The 18,067-nt window shown below is 42.0% G+C and overlaps 1 protein-coding gene across 1 annotated transcript in view; it reads left to right on the plus strand.

Moving 5' to 3' along the window:
- The window catches only part of LOC130846320 (transmembrane and coiled-coil domain-containing protein 5B-like), a 42,948-nt gene extending 25,105 nt beyond the window's left edge, over positions 1-17,843 (plus strand). Inside the window, exons 2-12 of the mRNA XM_057724476.1 lie at positions 7,153-7,197; positions 7,885-8,034; positions 8,352-8,466; positions 8,792-8,842; positions 9,385-9,453; positions 10,734-10,790; positions 11,279-11,338; positions 11,914-11,978; positions 15,939-16,014; positions 16,273-16,316; positions 17,593-17,843. Of these exons, the coding sequence (XP_057580459.1) occupies positions 7,153-7,197; positions 7,885-8,034; positions 8,352-8,466; positions 8,792-8,842; positions 9,385-9,453; positions 10,734-10,790; positions 11,279-11,338; positions 11,914-11,978; positions 15,939-16,014; positions 16,273-16,316; positions 17,593-17,791 (931 nt within the window). The 3' untranslated portion in view covers positions 17,792-17,843. The remainder of the gene's footprint in view (positions 1-7,152; positions 7,198-7,884; positions 8,035-8,351; positions 8,467-8,791; positions 8,843-9,384; positions 9,454-10,733; positions 10,791-11,278; positions 11,339-11,913; positions 11,979-15,938; positions 16,015-16,272; positions 16,317-17,592) is intronic.
- Positions 17,844-18,067: the final 224 nt, after the last annotated feature.

Consider the following 18,067-nt stretch of genomic DNA (forward strand, 5'->3'; position numbering starts at 1 on the left):
AGATTTTTCACCTGTAAAATTAAGCAGTGTGGAATAATTTCACAGGTTCCTTGAGCACTAAGATTCTCGCTCTCTTTCTTAGTATTAAGAAGCTAATCGCGTACTATGAGAAACATTCTATGCAACAACTGGCTTATACTCTTCAAAAAAGCAGGGTCATGTAAGACAGAAGAAGGCAGAACTGTTCCATAAAAAAGGGGACTAAAGAGACTTGACAACTAAATGCAATGTGTGCTCCTGGATGGGATCCTGGATATAGGAAAAATGCTATAACGAACACTATTGGCACAATTGGCAAAATTCAAATACTATAAATCATAGGCATTATGCAAATATGCATAGAACTTAAATGATTTTAATTTGAATATATTTGAATCTCAATACTTAGAGTGGCATGATTGACATGACAGCAATCATAAAAATTCAACACTTGTTTACATTCCAAATAAATAAACACCCACCAATCAGCAGTGAGGCAGGTGAGGTGAGGCAAATGAGGACAACGCATTTAACCAAATATTGTCCCTTTTAGGACTTTTTAGTGACTCCAGCAGCAACTCAGCTCAGGGTTTCCCTGACTTCATCTGACCTCCTTCCCACCTGAGAGAGCCTCCTGCCCCTGAAGGCAGTAGAGAAGTGGAGAGGGCCTCAGCTTCTGCTGTAGCTCTGATCGGTTGCATCCACGTTTGCACCATCCTTACTGACTCCCTTTGGATTCAGGACTTTAACCACGTCTGTCTGTTCCACTGGGATCTCCTCCTTTGCCTGCCTAGTTCTAAAGTTGGACAGGTCCCTCCTCTTAATTGAAAGTCCCTCCCTTCCCTCTGCAGAGTCTGAGTCTGTTGGATTCCACACTATGGGGTAACCCTTATGAGTCCTGGATCCTCACTGCCCTGTTTCTGTAAGTAGCAGCATCAGGTTCAAATAAGAATTCAGTCTTCCAGTCTCCACTTACTGCCAAATCGCAATTCCAATCTTTAAATTGTGTCTGTCATAAATATTAAATAAACTTTAAATATTAATGGGGTCTTATTTCATGATGGAAGCACCCTGGTCTTTACCTTTTTGTCCTGCACCGGTTTCTTGCCCACCACCTGGCCCTCAGGCTGATTCACCTGCCAAACCACCTCCCAGCCTCTTTCCATCAAGTCCTCTTTTCTCCCCCTCCCCTCTCTCGCACAAATTTATTGTGAACTCAATTTGGCTACTTTCCTTCATTTCTGGCCTCCTCCAGTCATCTGGGCTTTTTCCTCGCCCATTTCTGATTCTGCTGGAGCATCTGCAAGTACAGGAACTGTTCTGGGATCGGTAAACAGAGAGTGAGGGAGAGTAAGAAGATAAACTGGCAAACACAAGATTCTCTTTTCTGAATGGGAGGAGACAGGAACCGGAAATATTTAGATGTTAATTTTTTTTTTTAACTTGCATCAAAATAGGTCACTGTAAAACACCACATGAAAGGCATGAATGAATGTTTCCACAGTAATCAAGGTGCAAAAAAGATCATATTTCCTTCTGTTCTTCATCAGGTCAAACCTGTTTCTCAGCCCACCTTTTCAGGATCAGCGAGATGCCCAATATCAGTATGTTTCTGTCGCTTCCTCCCCTCACCACCCACTCTTCCCTGTGTTATACCAGGATGCTCAGCTTTTGTCATCCAGGAAAACGAGAGAGAAGAGTTAGCCATCCATCACGATCCCTACTTACATTCTGCTGGTCCAGCTGCTGTGAGGCCTGAGAGGCAGCCATATCCACTGAGCCCTGTCCCTCCATGCCAGGCCCACGCAGGGGCCCCCATCAGGGCTGCCTCAGAAGCTACATCACAGAGCATCCTGCCTCCATTGGCCTTCCTATGGCCTCTGCCATGCCCAGGCTTGTTTCTGGACTACTGGAAGCAAAAGGGCCACATCTTCGTGTCCCTCACAGAACCCACAAACCAGGTACTGCTCATGCTTTCAGATGTCAGTCCACTCATGTAAATGGGCAACTTCAGTATCAGCCAATGGGGAGTGATGAGGGACATGTGAATTAAAGAGTGAATATTCCATCTAAATAGGCACCCAATGTTATCAGGTTTGATTTTTCAAGAGGAACTGATATTGAAGATTTTCGTGTGAAATCTCCCATTTTGAAGTTGCTACCAATGAGCTACAAAATCATAAACACACATCCATGACTCATATGAGCCCCTCTGCCCGCTGGCAGTTTGCAAACTTTGAGCCTCAGAACTAAGGGGGCCATTTCTGCTTCTGCTTAAAGCCATGCCTTCCATTACTTTCCGATCTTGGCAAATTCAGAGTGATTGTTTCAACAGGCCTAGACTAGACTCAGATGAAGGGAAAAAGTCTGTTTTGGGGTTGCCTTTTGTGAAAGTGTCACTTCTGTTTCTTTCAGCTGTTACCTGTGAACTCACCATCCACTAAAAACATGAAAGTAAAGTGCCTTTTCTCTACATGTTTTATGGAAGTATAGAATAAATGTAGTGTAAAAACACATGTATAGTGTTTAAGGAATGGTAATTAGTCAACAATCATGTACCCAGGCCAGATGACAAAATATACTCCATAAGTTTCCTATACCTTACCCTGATCTCATCCCCTCTCTCCTCCAGAATAGAAACCACTATTATGAATTTTGTGATAACTATTCCCTTGATTCTTTTAATATATTTATTACCTGCGTATGTGCTCTAAAATATATTGTTTAGTTTAACCAACTTTGAACTTTGTATATCTCAAATTAGAATGCGTACATTCTTCTGTAATCTGTTTCTTTTGGTCAACATTATGTTTAAGGGACTCATCCATGTTATTGAGTGTAATCATAAATTATTTCTTCTGCTGTATGTCACAACTTATTTTTCCATTATACTGTTGATGGACACTGGGTTGCTTCAAATGGTTTGCTATTATTAGCAATGCTGTGTAAAAATTTTTGTACATTCTCTCCTGGAGTATATGCACAAGAGTTTTTTTTTTTTAGGATATGTTATATAGTGAGAGAAATGCAGGTAAAGACTGTGATGAGCTACTGCCAATATATTAGAATAGCTAAAATAAAAATAATGACAACCCAATACCTATTCCTGAAAAAAACTCTCAGAAAACTAAGAATAGAGGAAAAACTTTTCAACTTGATAAGGACCATCTACAAAATCCCTACAGCTAGCATCCTACCTAATGGTAAGAAACTTGAAGATTTCCCACTAGGATCAGGTACAGACAAGGATGTCCACTCTCATCACTTTTGTCAATATCATGCTGTAATTCCTTGATAATGCAATAAGGCAAGAAAAGGAAATGAAAGATACGCAGATTGAGAAGGAAGACATAAAACTATCTTTGTTCACAGATGCTATGATCATCTTGTATATAATCTGAAACAATTGACAACAAAACAAAACAAGTCTCCTAGAACTAATAAGCAATTGATTATAGCAAGGTGGCAAGATACAAGGTTAATATACAAAAGTCAGTCGTTTTCCTATATAACAACAAAGAACAAGTGGAAATTGACATTAAAAATATGATATCATTTACATTAGCACCCTCCAAGATGAAATACTTAGCATGTTGGAACACAGCCCACTGGCCAGCAGGCCAGTAGCAGCCCTGAGATACCTGTGGCCCCAGCCTCACCCACCAGTGGGCCAATACCAGCCCCAGGACACCTTGGACTCCTCAGCCATTTGCCCCAGAATCTGGGCCCATGTACCAGTTGGCCAGTACTAGCCCTGGGACCCAGATTCACCTACCAGTGGGCTGACACCAGCCTCAGGACCCCTGTGGCCCCACAGCCAGTCACATCAGGACCTATCCTGCACACCAGCAGACCAGCACCAGCTCCAGGACCCCCTGGACCCCAACCCTACCCACCTGCAAGCCAATACCAGCTTTGGGACCCCAGGCCCCACAGCCAGGCCCTCCAGGCCCAACTCCATTCACCAGTGGGTCAGCACTAGCCCTGGGCCCCACCAGGGCTCTGTAGCCAGCCACTCCATGACCTGGTCCTGCCCACCAAAAAGCTGACACCAGGACTGTGACTCCTCAAGTGGTGCAGTCAGTAGCCAGCCTTATGCACCAGCAGCCATCAGCTTCTGCATTAGGCAGGCCCTGACAGTAAACCAGGCCAGGGGCCAGCCATGCCTACTAGCACACCTATAGCAGTCCGACTGCCACCACCGGAAGAACATGTTCCAAGTGAAGGAATGAGATAAAAGCCAGAAGAAGAGCTAAGTGAAGTGGAGATAAGCAATACATCTGATAAAGAGTTCAAGGTAATGATCATAAAGATGCTTATAAAACTCAGAAGAAGAATGGATGAACACAGTGAGAAGAAAAGTTTAACAAAGAGTTAGAAAATATAAAGAAGATCCAAGCAGAGCTTAAGAATAAAATAACTGAAATAAAAAATAAACTAGAAAGAGTAAACAGTAGATTAGATGATACAGAGGAACAGATCAGAGAACTAGAAGATGGAATAGTGGAAATTACTGAAGCTAAAGAAAATAAGAGAAAAGAATTTTTAAAAATGAGGAGAGTTTAAAAGAGATCTGAGACAACACCAAGTGTACTAACATTCACATTATAGGGGTCCCAGAAGGAGAAGAGAGAAAGGGGCAGAAAACATATTTTAAGATGTAATAGCTTAACACTTCCCTAACATGGGAAAGGAAACAGACATACAGGTCCAGGAAGCACAGTGAGTCCCAAACAAGATCAACCCAATAAGGTCCACACCAAGAAACATTATAATTAGAATGACAAAAATTGAAGACAAAGATGTGAAAAGCAACTAGTTATGTGCAAGAGAACTCCCATAAGACTATTAGTTGACTTTTCAGCAAAAACTCTACAGGCCAGAAGGGAGTGGCATGATAGATTTTAAAAGATGAAAGAGAAAAAAAAAAACTATAACCAAATATACTCTAGCCAGGAAGGCTATCACTTGAAGGAAAGATCAAGAGTTTTACAGGGCTTCCCTGCTGGCACAGTGGTTAAGAATTCCCCTGCCAATGCAGGGTACATGGGTTCATTCCCTGGTCCGGGAAGATCCCACGTGCCATGGAGCAACTAAGCCTGTGCGCCACAACTACTGAGCCTGCGCTCTAGAGCCCACGAGCCACAACTATTGAGCCCATGAGCCACAACTACTGAAGCTCTCATGCCTAGAAGCCGTGCTCCACAGCAAGAGAAGCCACTGCAATAAGAAGCCCGCTCACTGCAATGAAGAGTAGCTAGCCCCCACTCTCCATAACTACAAAAAGCCAGCATGCAACAACGAAGACCCAATGGGGCCAATAAATAAAAAATAATAAATAAATAAATTAAAAAAAAAAGCTAAGCAAATAATAAAAGCGCACTTTAAGAAAAAAAAAAAGTTTTACAGACAAGCAAGAGCTAAAAGAGTTCAGCACTACAAAACCAGCTTTACAAGAAATGTTAAAGGGACTTCTCTAAACAAAAAAGTAAAGGCCACAAATAGAAATATGAAAATTACAAAAGGAAAAATCTCATTGGTAATGCAAATATACAGTAAAGGTGGTAGATCAACCACATACAAAGATCTCCAAAAAATGAGGAGAGAATTCTGAAGGAGTGAACAGTAGAGTTATGTCTCTGGACCTAATACTCCTCTTTCCTCCTTCCTGCTCCACCTCCACCTACTCTCCACCTTTGAAACATCAGACTTTCCTTCCCAATGACTTGACAGTGCCTCTTCAGGGGAAATAAAGGAATTTGTTTTGCAGGTCCAAGAATCCAACTTGGGGAGAATGAGGGCTTGCTTGGCTCATAGATAAGACATCCCCAGGTTCTTCCTAGCCTGCTCTCAGATGTTGCTGCCCCTCACCATTTGGATGCATTGAATAGAGGTGTATGGTTTGGATTTTGGGTGCAGCAATTTGCACACACACCACACAGAGATTGTGAAGGAAATGAGCATGATATCAACTACTATTAGGTCTATGGATTTGAGAAAATGAAGAAATGTGTCCCATAGAACTGATTACCATTTCAGAAGCAGTTTAAAATGTGTCCAGAAATTTGTTCCATAGATCTTACGGCTCTTTAGGAGGAGAATTAGGCTGTCCTAAAGTTCTGAACTCTGTTCCACCTCTGCCTAAAGGGATGACAAGGAGTTGCTGCTACCCCACCCACCCCGACCCACTATGACATGCTGCCCCACCCAGCTAGAGATGACACGTCCAGCTATATATAGAGAATTCAATCATCAAGGAGATACCTTTTCTGAAAGTTCTGACATTCAGCTGGAAATCTCAGTGGGAGCAGAAGAAATCTCTGTTGCAAGAGGAGGGTGAGCTCAGAGGGCATCATCATAGGCTGGGTTGCCTTCTGTATACACAAGAGAGTAGAAAGAAAAGGAAAATGCAGGGAGGGCTATGAAAGGAGAAGAAGGTAGAAGAAGGAATTAAAAGGGCAATTAAAACAAAAAAGGCTCCAAAGAAAAGAGGAAGGAACCAAAGATGGAATGTGATAGGAGGTTTGGTGTTCTACTTTTCTTAGATTGGGTTCAGTCCTGACATTAATTTTGGTGCAGTGGAGTAGATACCATCCCTGGCAGCCCAACATTTTTTTTTCCTTTCAGTAGTTATATACTGTTGTTCATGCTACCGTTTCTCTTCCCATTTCCTGATCAACCCTGCCATAATATCTGGAGTTTATTAAAAAGTAGGATGGCTATAGACCAACAGAAATCAGCCAGCCAGCTTTTCAGTATCCTCTGACTCCTCTATTATTCTTTTTCTCTAAGTTTCCCTGAAGGTCAGGGTTAGATATAAACTCTCAGTGTGTTTTCCAATAGACACAAGCTTGAGTTCTCCTAGCACTTTACCTGTGACTGGGCCAACGCACGCAAGAAAGGGGAAAGGTTTAGCCAAAGTGTGAAAAACCGTGAAAACAAAAAGATTTCTGTACTTCAGTGGGATTCATTTCTGAGATTCATTTGAGAGATATGAGCTGGCTTACTGAAATTTAACAAAATATTGCAACTGATTCTGAAATGTGAGAGGGTCTAGGTGACATGGATTTCTTCTTGGCTCTGTCTTGCCTGGTCAAACCTTTTCCCTACTCTTTCCTGGGCCAATGACTAGGGGCTTCGTTTCCATAACACATGCTTGTATTAACAATTTAGGAGACCTACAATGGAAGAAGCTGGACAGGACCCATTGGATGATGAGTAAGTAATGGGAATAAGGAACTAGTATGAGGAGCATCTACCACAATCCAATAAGGAAGAAAACCTCGACTGTGCAGGACATTATCTCCTCAAGCCTGGAAGCCTTCCTAGGGAGGAAAGCCTTTGATTTCAGTTCTTTGGACTTCATCATACTAGAAGTGGGGTTTTCAGAGATACCTAATGTCTCCAAAAGCAAACCAGTCTTATTTGGGGAAAAGATCCACCCTTGTCCCTGCCCCCTACCCAGCCCACGTGCCTACCTGACTAGGGTATAAGCTATTCAATATAACAAACTCTTTAGGAGACTGTGATAAAAGGAGATTGAAAATATTCTTCTCCTTTGCAGATATTTAAATGCTTTATAGGTGTGGCTTGGATTCCACATACCCTGTATATATTTCTTGAAAACAAATGTTAGAATATAATTATTCAAATGAAAAAAAATTTTCTTTTGCTTCATAAAAGATTTGTGTTTTAATGGCTTCCATTTATAATATTTAAGATTAAAATGTGATTTGACTCCAGGAATTTACGTTATGCAAAACACCATAGAAATCAATTTATCATGGGAAATGATAACGTAGGGCTGGCCAGACATAGTAATAACAACAGAAGATGGAATAAGCGAGATGACAGCTCGTATGTTTTCCTGTCCTGAGTTTGGTAATGAAGATGATTTTCCTGCAGGCAGGAGATGATGGAAATAACGAAACTAGAAGTCACAAAACAGAACCTCGACTACCTGAACTCAGACCTTGAAAAGGACCTGCAGAGACTGGATGAGGCAAATCAGGTTCTTCTCAAAAAAATTCAAGAGAAAGAAGAAACCGTTCAAAGGTCAGGCTTTGCCGTCAGTGGGGAAGGGTTTCTGCTCACCTGAATTCCCCCTGGGATCAAGAGGGGGTGGCAGGAAGGTTTATTTCTTTGTCCATGAATCTCGGCATGTTATTGAAATTCTGAAACTAAACAGTGGCGCCCTCAACCGGTTTTATGGACAGATTTTTTTGCACTAAATTTCCACATTAAGTTGACATTTTACTGCCACTGTCAGTTGATATTCTCTGGCTTCCTGAGACCTTGGCAGTCGCTTCCCAAGCTGGGGCTCTGGCAGCTTTCTTAGGACTGAGTCAACCCTAGGTGACACTATTTTTCAGTCTGGAAAGAGAGATTACCCTGTCCATAGGACAAGCCAGAGAGAAGGAGGAGCTGAACCACATCATCTCTGAGAATGAAGCCCTGCGGGATCTGGAATTAGAGACAGCAAAGCTGGTAAGGAGACATCTAGAAAGGGACAGTCTGATGTACTTAGCTTGCAGTCCGCTGCTCTCTCTTTCCCCTTCTCTCTTTCCCATCATCTCCGGTCACTGCTGTGTCGGTGGAAGTCACAGCTGTTTAACAGAGTGCTTTGGCAATGATGTGCTTGGCACGGGTGTAAGGCCTGGGCTGTGTTCCCAGATCCTCTGTGTGGGGCCAGTGTGCACTTTTCCCACTTGGAACCCTCATCCCCCAGATGGGGCTTCAGTGGCCCGGTGAGTGGGAAGGTATGAGGACAGAGTGGGGTTTGATCCCTTTACCTCTTTCTTTCTTTCCCCAGGAAAAAAATAAAGAGATTCTAAGCAGGAATGTGGTGGAGGTGCAGAAGAAGGTAAGGGGGGCCCTGGGTTTTCGGGGGTCCGAGGATAAGTCCACCTTGAAAGGAGGATCATTTCTTAGAATCCCAATAGAGTCGTCGTCTTCCTGAACGCTCCTGTCGGAAAGAGAAGAGGAGGAAGTGTGTGCTCCTTCCTGACTCTGCCTTCCAAATCCCTCAGAACAGACTCTGGCTAATTGATACCAGCCTTTGTCCTCTGGGAATTGCAGACCTGGGGTGGGAAGTCTAAAGGACCATGGAGGGAAAAATTTTCCCTCCCTCCCCCAACTACTCTGCCCCAGTTCCTCTTCCCGCTCTGCCCACCCGCCTCACATCCTTTGTGCTGTACTTCTCATGGGCTGTGGGAACAGAAAGGTCTGTGCAGCTGGCATGGAGTCAGGCAGCTTCCACCGGGAGGAGACACTTTTTTATCAAGCTTCCACCTGAGATCAGAATTAATTAATCACCATCCTGCAGTTTTGAGACGTCTGACTCTATCCCACATTTTCATGTCTGGATGCCTTACTCAGTTTATAATTTGGGGGATGGTATTTCAGATTTCAAAGAGATTTAAGAATGTTGGCCTTGATAAAGAAGCCCTAAAGCAGATGTTGGCAGAATTGAAGGTGAGTAGAAAAGTAGAGCCACAGATTTTCTGGGAGATGTTGTGTCGATTCTAAGTTTGGGGAGGAATGCTTCCAATCACTCCCCTAGGCTAAGTCTGCCTGTGTGCTCACAGAGGTGAGCCAATGTCCTTTGTTCCCTCTGCTTTACCCCCGACCTGGGTGACATTCATAACTTTATTCGTCACACTCGTGGCAGAGATGACTGCAATAGCACCAGAGTGGAGGGAATTGCTCCAGAGACTTCATCATCCATTAGCCAATGGAACACACATTCTGAGTGCCCATCGGGACCTGCCCTCAAGAAATTTATGATCTAAACAACACGCAAATACAGATGGTCAAGTAAGAAGAGAATAGTAACTTCCACCATTATACACAGATAGGTCAAGGATTGTATCTGATTTTCTTTTTTCTTTTTCTTGATTGGGGTATAGTTGTTTTACAATGTTGTGTTAGTTTCTACTGCAGAGCAAAGTGGAGTTCCCTGTGCTATACAGCAGGTTCTCATTAGTTATCTATTTTATACATATTAGTGTACATATGTCAATCCCAATCTCCCATTTCATCCCATGGCTTATAGGCTAAGAAAGTTTTATTTTTTAATTTATTTTATTTTTTTCTTCTACCAGGAGGTAAACCAATGAGGGCATGAATTTTTGTCTATGTTGTTCGCTCCTATTCCCCCAGTGCCAAGAATAGTGCCTGGCACATGGTAGTAGCCCAGTAAATATTTGTAGGATGAATGAATGAATTGGATGCCCAATAGAGGGCAGAAGTCCTATTGAAATGCTCTCTGCAGCTGTATGTGGTGAATACGGCAATTTGGCTGAGCCCACCATGCCAGAGCCCTACTGTCCTGTTTTTCTCTGAATAAGAGGCAGGAGGTTTCTCTTTCACTCCGGGATTCAGGCGGCACATGGGCGCACCCTGTGGCTTACAAGAGGGGGAACGGGGCTGGTGCTTTGGTGAATCAGACTGGAGGAAGGAGGATGATTAGGTCCACAGACTGGGCTGTCAGACGACCAAGACTTACATGTCAGCTCTGCCACTGTGTGACTTTTAAACAAGTTATGCCCTTCACCTGTCCTTGCCTTTGTCTCCTCACCTGTAAAATGGGGCCAATCATAGCGCCCACTCCAGACTGTCATAGGCTGTGCTCACTATATAATAGCCACTGTTATCATGCTCATTGCTGGTCTGGAGGGAGGATGACTATTACCCCTTTGCCTGCCACTGAAGAATGCTATCAACTTTCTGCTGCCACCTGCTGTCTTCCGTAGGTGAAACTACAAAAGTCGACAGCATCCTGTGCCAATCAAGAGAAGGAACTGGTCAAGGTAGAGGCAGAGTCTCCCCCACTGAGGATCTGTTCTGGATACAAATGGGAGAGAACCCCAAAGGCCTTAGAAACAGAACAGCTTGAGGCACGGGAGGGGGAGGAGCAAGAACACCTGGCAGATGAATTTCTGATTCACCTGCAGGTGAAGGGAAAGAACGCTTATATTAAAAGTACTGGTTTTACCATTTCTTAAACACCCCTCTACCTCAAATACTCGAAGACTATCGTTGAAGCCCAGCCCTAAGTGCCCTGAAACATCTCCTGATGTGTCACCTGAGAGGCACATGAGAACCTGGGCAAACATCTTCCTTTGCTCAAAATTAGACCCTGCCCCTGAACGATGATATCACCACTTTGTGATGTGGTTGCTTTCCCTCATAAGAAGTTGCTAAGTAACCAGCCAAATATCCAGTGCGCAAGTTGGGAACCGCCAAGGCTTGGCTGTGATTTAATCCATGAAATTTGTTAATTCTCTTTTCTTTCTAGATAGAGAGTGACTACCAATCTGTGTATCAGCTCTGTGAGGACCAGGCCCACTACATAAAGGTACACTGCCTCTGGGAAAAAGTCAGAGTAGAGGCAGGATTTTTTCAATGCCATGGATACCTTGGTTTCTCATTAAGGCTAAAATCTGCCACTGGGGAAAATGCCATTTATACAGCAGCAGCAACAAAAACAACAACAAAGACAGATGTCTGTTAAGGATTTATTTTGTGCTGGGCACTGGCACATATAGTATTTTTAAGAAATCACCATTGAGTATTGTTCTCAATCAGTTTGTCCAGTAACTCTTTGGGGATGATGTTATGATCAGAGGACACGGGTTCGAGGAAGTTTGGTAACGTGCTCTGAAAACATAGCTAGTAAGTGTGAGAGCTGGGATTGGAATACAAGCAGGATCCAAAGAGAGAACTGCTTTTTTTTCCCCACATGTATCCATCCAGTCACTAATACCTCCTAATTTTTATTAGAACATCTTCCTCCCTGTGTGTGCACATTCATACAAGCACCATTTGGAATATAAGGAGTTAGTTCTTACAAGAATCTGTTATCAATGACATGGTAATGAAATATACAGAAATTCTTGATTATGATCAATATTTTTTTATTTCCACGGGAAGAAATACCAGGAAATTCTGAGGCAGATGGAAAAGGAAAAGGAAGTGCTGCTTCTTGAAAAAGAAGTGTAAGTTTGGGAAAAATGACCTTGTCGATGGGCTGAAGTTAAGTCTCCAGGCAGTCTTTGAAGGGTAGGGTACTTGTTTTTTTTTTTTAAAGCTCTTTATTGGAATATAATTGCTTTACACTCTTGTGCCAGCTTTTGAGGTACACCAAAGTGAATCAGCTGTATTTATACATATATCCCCATATCCCCTCCCTCCCGCGACTCCCTCCCGAGAGTACTTCTCAACCAATTTGTGTCACTATAAATAGCCGCCAACAAGTTATCTCTGTCAACTTCTGCTCCTTGTTCAGTACTGAAAAATCATCAGCATTCAGGCTCCTCTCTTGCCTTTCTCAGCAACTGGTGTTTAAAAGGTCTGTTTTTTAATGTTCATGTCCTCAGTTGAGTGTTATTCCTGAAAATTGTCTATGCTGACCCCTTTCCCAGGACATGGTAAACCCACCACACTGACTGGGGGCCCCAGTGATATCCATTTATGTATGCTCTGTATCCATAGACTTGCATGGTTTAGGACTGGACACGCTTTCCTTTGTTTGCTTATACTGTTTTTTTTTAAACAACAGCTTTATTGAGATATAATTCACATACCATAAAATTCACGCTAATAAATTTTACAATTCAGTGGTGTAGTCAGAGTGTAACCATCCTATCATCTGATTTCAAAATATTTCCACCATCCCAAAAAGAAGCCCTGGTATCCACTAGCAGTCACTCCCATGCTCCCTCCCTTTAGCTCCTTGTTTGCTTATACTTTTTAATTGTTGTGTATTATATTATATAATATACATAGAGCGCACAAATCTTAAGAGACGCATTAAATACCACTCAGATCCAGATTTAGAACTTTGTAAGTACCCCAAAAGGCTCCCTTGTGCCCTCTTCTCAGTCAATATTCCTTGCAAAGGTAACCATGATTCTGATTCCTATCATTTTGATTGGTTTTATATGATCTTGAACTTTATGTAAATTCAATACATTCTCGTCTCTGGCTTTCACTGAGATTTATTGCCATTGCTGCGTGCTCCTGTGGTTCACCCTTTTCATAGATGTATAGTATTCCATTGTAGGAATATGGCCCAATTTATCTATTTTTTTCCATTGATTAACATTGTGGTTATTTCCAGTTTGGGGCTATTCAACTAAGCTGCTATAAACATTCTTGTGCATGTCCTTTGGTGGACAATGCACTCATTTCTCTCAGTTTTAAACCAAGGAATGGAATTGCTGGGTCAGAAAGTATACACATCTTCAGCTTTACTAGACAAAAACCAAATGATTTTCCAAAGTGGCTGTACCCACATCTCCTCCCACAAGAATTTATACTAGTTCTAATTATTCTACTTCCGCATGTACACTTGGTATTTATAGTCTTTGTAATTTTAGCCACTCTGGCAGGAGTGTAGTGATATCCAATTTTGATTTTAATGATGCATTTCATTACTGATTATTAATGATGTATATCTTTTCAAATACTTACTGGAAGTTTGTATATCCTCTTTTATGTTTTTTGCCTATATTTGGGAGATTGTTGGTCTTTTTCTGATTATTTTGTAGGAGTTCCTTATATTTTTTTCATAAGGTCCTTTGTCACATATAGCTATTACAGTCATTCTATGGCCTTTCTGTTTTATTCTCTTAATAGAATCTTTTGATAAACAATTTCTTAATTTTTCAGGAAATCTAATCCGTCAATTTTTTTTCCCTTTTTTGTGCAGTGTTTTATTTAGGTCTGAAAACTATTCTCTTATGCTTTCCCCTAGAATTCTTTTGTTTTACCTTTGACGATTAGGTTTACATGCATCTGGAATTTGTTTTTTCAATGGTGTGAGGTAGAGATCAAGATTCATTTTTGTGTATGTGTGGGTAGCCAGTTGGCCCAGCACCATTTATTTAAAAGCACATGCATTTTCAGTGATGCCTTGTTTGATAGGTCAGGTGACATGTATGTGTGAGTCTGTTTCTGGATACTTTATTCTGCACCATTAGTCTATGCCTCTAGTCTTGTGCACTGTTTTAATTCCTATAGCTTTATAATTAGTCTTGATTTATCATAGCTTAAATTCTGCAATGGTTTGTTGTTCTTCAAGACTATCTTGGCTATTTTTGGCCCTTTGAATTTCCATGTAAATTTTAAAATGAGTTTTTCAATTTCTACCAAAAAAGCTTGCTGAGATTTTGATCAAAATTACATGGACTCTATAGATAAATTTGGAGGCTAATTAATATCTAAACAACATTGAGTTTTCCAAGCCATGAACTAACTTATTATCTCCCCATGTATTTAGATCTTCTTTAATTTTTCATAAATATGTTTTGTAGTTTTCTGTAGTGTGCTTGTGCATCTTTTATCACCTTTTATCAGATTTATTCTTAGGTATTTGATATTTTTGGTGTTATTGTAAATAAGATATTTGTTAATTTGATTTTCTTATTGATTACTGAGAGTATATAGAAATACAATTGGTTTATAGATTCAGTTGACCCTTGAACAGCGTGGGGGCTAGGGGCAAAAATCCTCTGCACAGTTGAAAATTCATGTGCTACTATGCCTCAAAAACAAAGGAATTGATAAATGACTCACCCAATGGCAGGAAGCTGAAACAGTTTGAATAGATGGACTCAGGACTCAAAGCCTTCCTTGGATTTTTTCCCTTATGGTCTAACTCTAATCTCTGTCGCCATGTTTAATAGGTCTCAAACTCCAAATATTACTCCCCAGCACTGCATGACTATTCCAACCTTTACTCAGCTCTTGAGGCATCTTCTGCTTTCTGAGTTTTCTTGGAATCTTGAGCTACCCATGTAGAGCTTAGCAGCCAGCTATCAGCTAGCTAGGGAAGTTCATGCAGGTATTTGAACTCATTCCTCTGTTTCCTTCCTTCCTTGGATTTTTCCCCTTATGCTCTTAAACTCTAATGCCTGTCTTCTCAGCCAACCAGTGCTGCCACTTCCTCCTTGGACTCTATTCCCTGTACCACAAATTGACAAGTGCCCTTGGGGAAAAGCCTTGGATGCATGAGGAGCTTACCTCAGTATGCTTCACTTTGCTCAGGGTTTGTATCCCCTCATGTTCTGACTGCATTCTTCAATGCATTCAAATGGCTGTTTTATGTATTTTGTCCAGTTTTTATAGTTGCCTATAGAGTTGGACTAGCATGATACAAGCTATTTCATCAAGGCCAGAACCTGGAGTCTGTGCCATTTCTTCCCTTTTTTCTCTATTTGATGATTACAAAAAGATTTCTGTGAAAAGCATAATAAGTTTTTACTGGATCTGACTCTCTGGGAAGAAACAGCTCTAAACTCTGAACAACAAAACAAAACAAATCAACAAATAATCAGAAGACACTGGAGAGTGAATAAAACCAGGTAGGCTCTGGAGGGGGGTTGACATTTGGAAGAAGGGAAAGGCAGAGGTGATTTCCCCATTTTATCACTGAGGGCAAGCTAAACTTGGTATGTGAGGGTCAACTAAAAAACCTTGAGGAAATTTAGTCTTTCTGGGCTAGAAAACAGAGGACAGAGTTCGGGGTAGTCAAACTGCTGGACAAAAAAAAAAAGAGAGAGCCAGAGATGGAGAGTCTCAAATTTTCTCAACTCTGCCCAAATCATAGGCTGACCTCCAAAACCATGCATGCCCAGGGCATTCTATGAACAGCCCAGCTGAGGATGTCAGACCTGAACTGAGGTTTGAGGTGCGACCAGAAGACAGACTTTTTTCAGTGTGAATCCACCATCAGGGCTGTGTCACGGTTACTCTCCACCGATTGTCTTTTCTCTTGAGAATGGACCACATTTTCCTGTTTCTTTGACCAGTTATGAATTTTGAATACTGAGCATTGTAAATATTATCAAGAATCGAAGAAATAAATCATAGATGTTGCATGACTTAGAAAAGCACCTTTTCTCAGCCCCATGGATTATGTTACTTAAGTCTTGGATCTGCTCTTTTTCACCCAGATTCAAAGCCCAGAACAACTCATCCCAAACAGTGAAACCAGAGTCAACTCTGGTGGAGACCATCCAAAGCAACATGGTAAGTCTTTCTTGTCCCAAATTGGAGTTTTCCTCTATCCCTTCCCTGGCTTCTCCCTTCCTGCTCCCTGCCCCCTTCTCTTCTTTTCAATAACTGTGGAGTTAGGAAATAATGGGCCTCAGTAGCTTGCTTCACACCATAGCAGCTAGGAAGTGGCAGAGCCAGTGACTCCTGGGTCAAGCTCTCAGCCACCCTGCTATACTGCCTCTCTGTGAGCACATGGACAGGCACACCTGTAGCTTTTATTGCTTCCCACAGGAGAAGACCATCATTAAGAAACAGAGGAGAATCTTTTGGTACAGGTAAGCGGTAGAATCACATGTGGCTTTTTGTTTGTTTGCTTGTTTCCTAGTCTCGGTTATAGTCACTCTGCAGAAGTAAGTAACTTGATGAGAGCATACGGACTAAGGATAGACACATCCACCAACCAGAAAATATCAGGCAGCCCTAGATTACTCCCAACCCTTTCTTCCTTCTTTTCTCAAAACCAAAGTTATATAGGACTTGGTGGCTGGAGAAAGTGGCTATTTTTGAGAAGTTCAAGGTAAAGATTGCAGGTTGCATTTCAATTTCAATTTCCACTCTTACAACTCATAGTAGGGCCCCTTTCTACTTTTCAGATCCTGAACCTGATAATCTGCTCTCCCTTTTGCTGGAGAGTTCAGAGTGCATTATTTTTCTTAGTTATATTACTGCAGCCTGTAACATTTTAGAAAAAAAAATTCCTTGAACTCCATGCCTTTTCTTTTTAAATTTTTGAAATGAGACTAACTCTAAAATGCTTCATATGGCATTTTAATGAAAAAGCTTCAATTTATGACATTTCAATATAGCTAAAGACTGAAGGCCTTAGGCCAGTTTTCAGGGTGGAATTTTCTTGGGTGCACACAAGAAAATACATGCATACAATCTATTAGTGTTTGAGTTGTTTTTTCTTTTTCTTTTTCTTTTTTTTTTTTTTTTTTTTTGGCCACATTGCACGACTTGCAAGATCTTAGTCCCTGACCAGTGATCAAACCCGCACACTTGGCAGGGAAAGTAAGGAGTCCTAACCACTGGGCCGTCAGGGAATTCCCCTGAGTTGGTTTCCTTTGGCACTTGATGTTTAGCAAAAAGCAACCCCAGTCATCTTAGGTGGATGTTAATGTCAGAGATGACCCAGACATATTTCAAATTCTAAAAGTTCTTGCTATAGTAGACCTGCAGAGGGCCACTGACCATAAGACTCATGGGTGTGACAGTCCTGGACCTTTTCTGACAACCCCCACAAAGGACTGCATATATAGAACCTGGAAGGTCTCATCCTTCTGCACCTCCACCTCTTCTATGTGGACATCTATTCTGTTGGAGGGCTTAAATGTCAGGAGGGCCGTATTCAACTCCTCACCACCACATCAGTCTTTTTCTGTTATTGCCAATCCCCTGTCCTCAACATTTGTGTCTCCATTCCCCATTCCCCCATCAGGATGGCCTGAAGAAAGCAATTCACCAGTCATTTGTGAGTGTGAGAGTCACCTCCTGCTGCTGGATCCTGGGCTATGTCTTTCCCCCATGCTTATGATGGATGTCTCTTTGCAGGCATTTCAAGTATCTTGTCTTCATGGTCATGATCTTCATTAGGCTGCTGGGTGATGTGCTTTTCTACCTGCAGTACATAAGCCCAGACCTCCTTGTGGCTGCTCTGCCCATGGTAATGAGCAGAGACACCTTGAAGAGGCTGAGGGACATCTTATTTCCCTTCCTAACTCTGGAGGTGGAAGAAGTTCTGCCACATTAGTCTGGAGTGACCTGGGGGCTTCACACTGCACCCGAGTGGAGAGGGGGGCATGGCTGTGGCCCCAAGTGAGGGATGGGCCAGGAGGGAAGTGGGAGTTTTGACTCAGAGCTGCTACTTTGACATCTGACCTCTTCACTTCATTCTCTTCCCTTGCTTTTTCTCCAGAGTGTCTCTCTTTCAAATAAAAACATGTTTGATCAGAGGTCACTGTGTCAGTCTATGAAATTGGTCTGTGAGTTTAGTCTGTGAGTCCTTTAGGGAAGATAACACATTCTC

The sequence above is a fragment of the Hippopotamus amphibius genome, chromosome 2 (genome assembly GCF_030028045.1).
Source record: "Hippopotamus amphibius kiboko isolate mHipAmp2 chromosome 2, mHipAmp2.hap2, whole genome shotgun sequence".
Lineage (NCBI taxonomy): Eukaryota > Metazoa > Chordata > Mammalia > Artiodactyla > Hippopotamidae > Hippopotamus > Hippopotamus amphibius.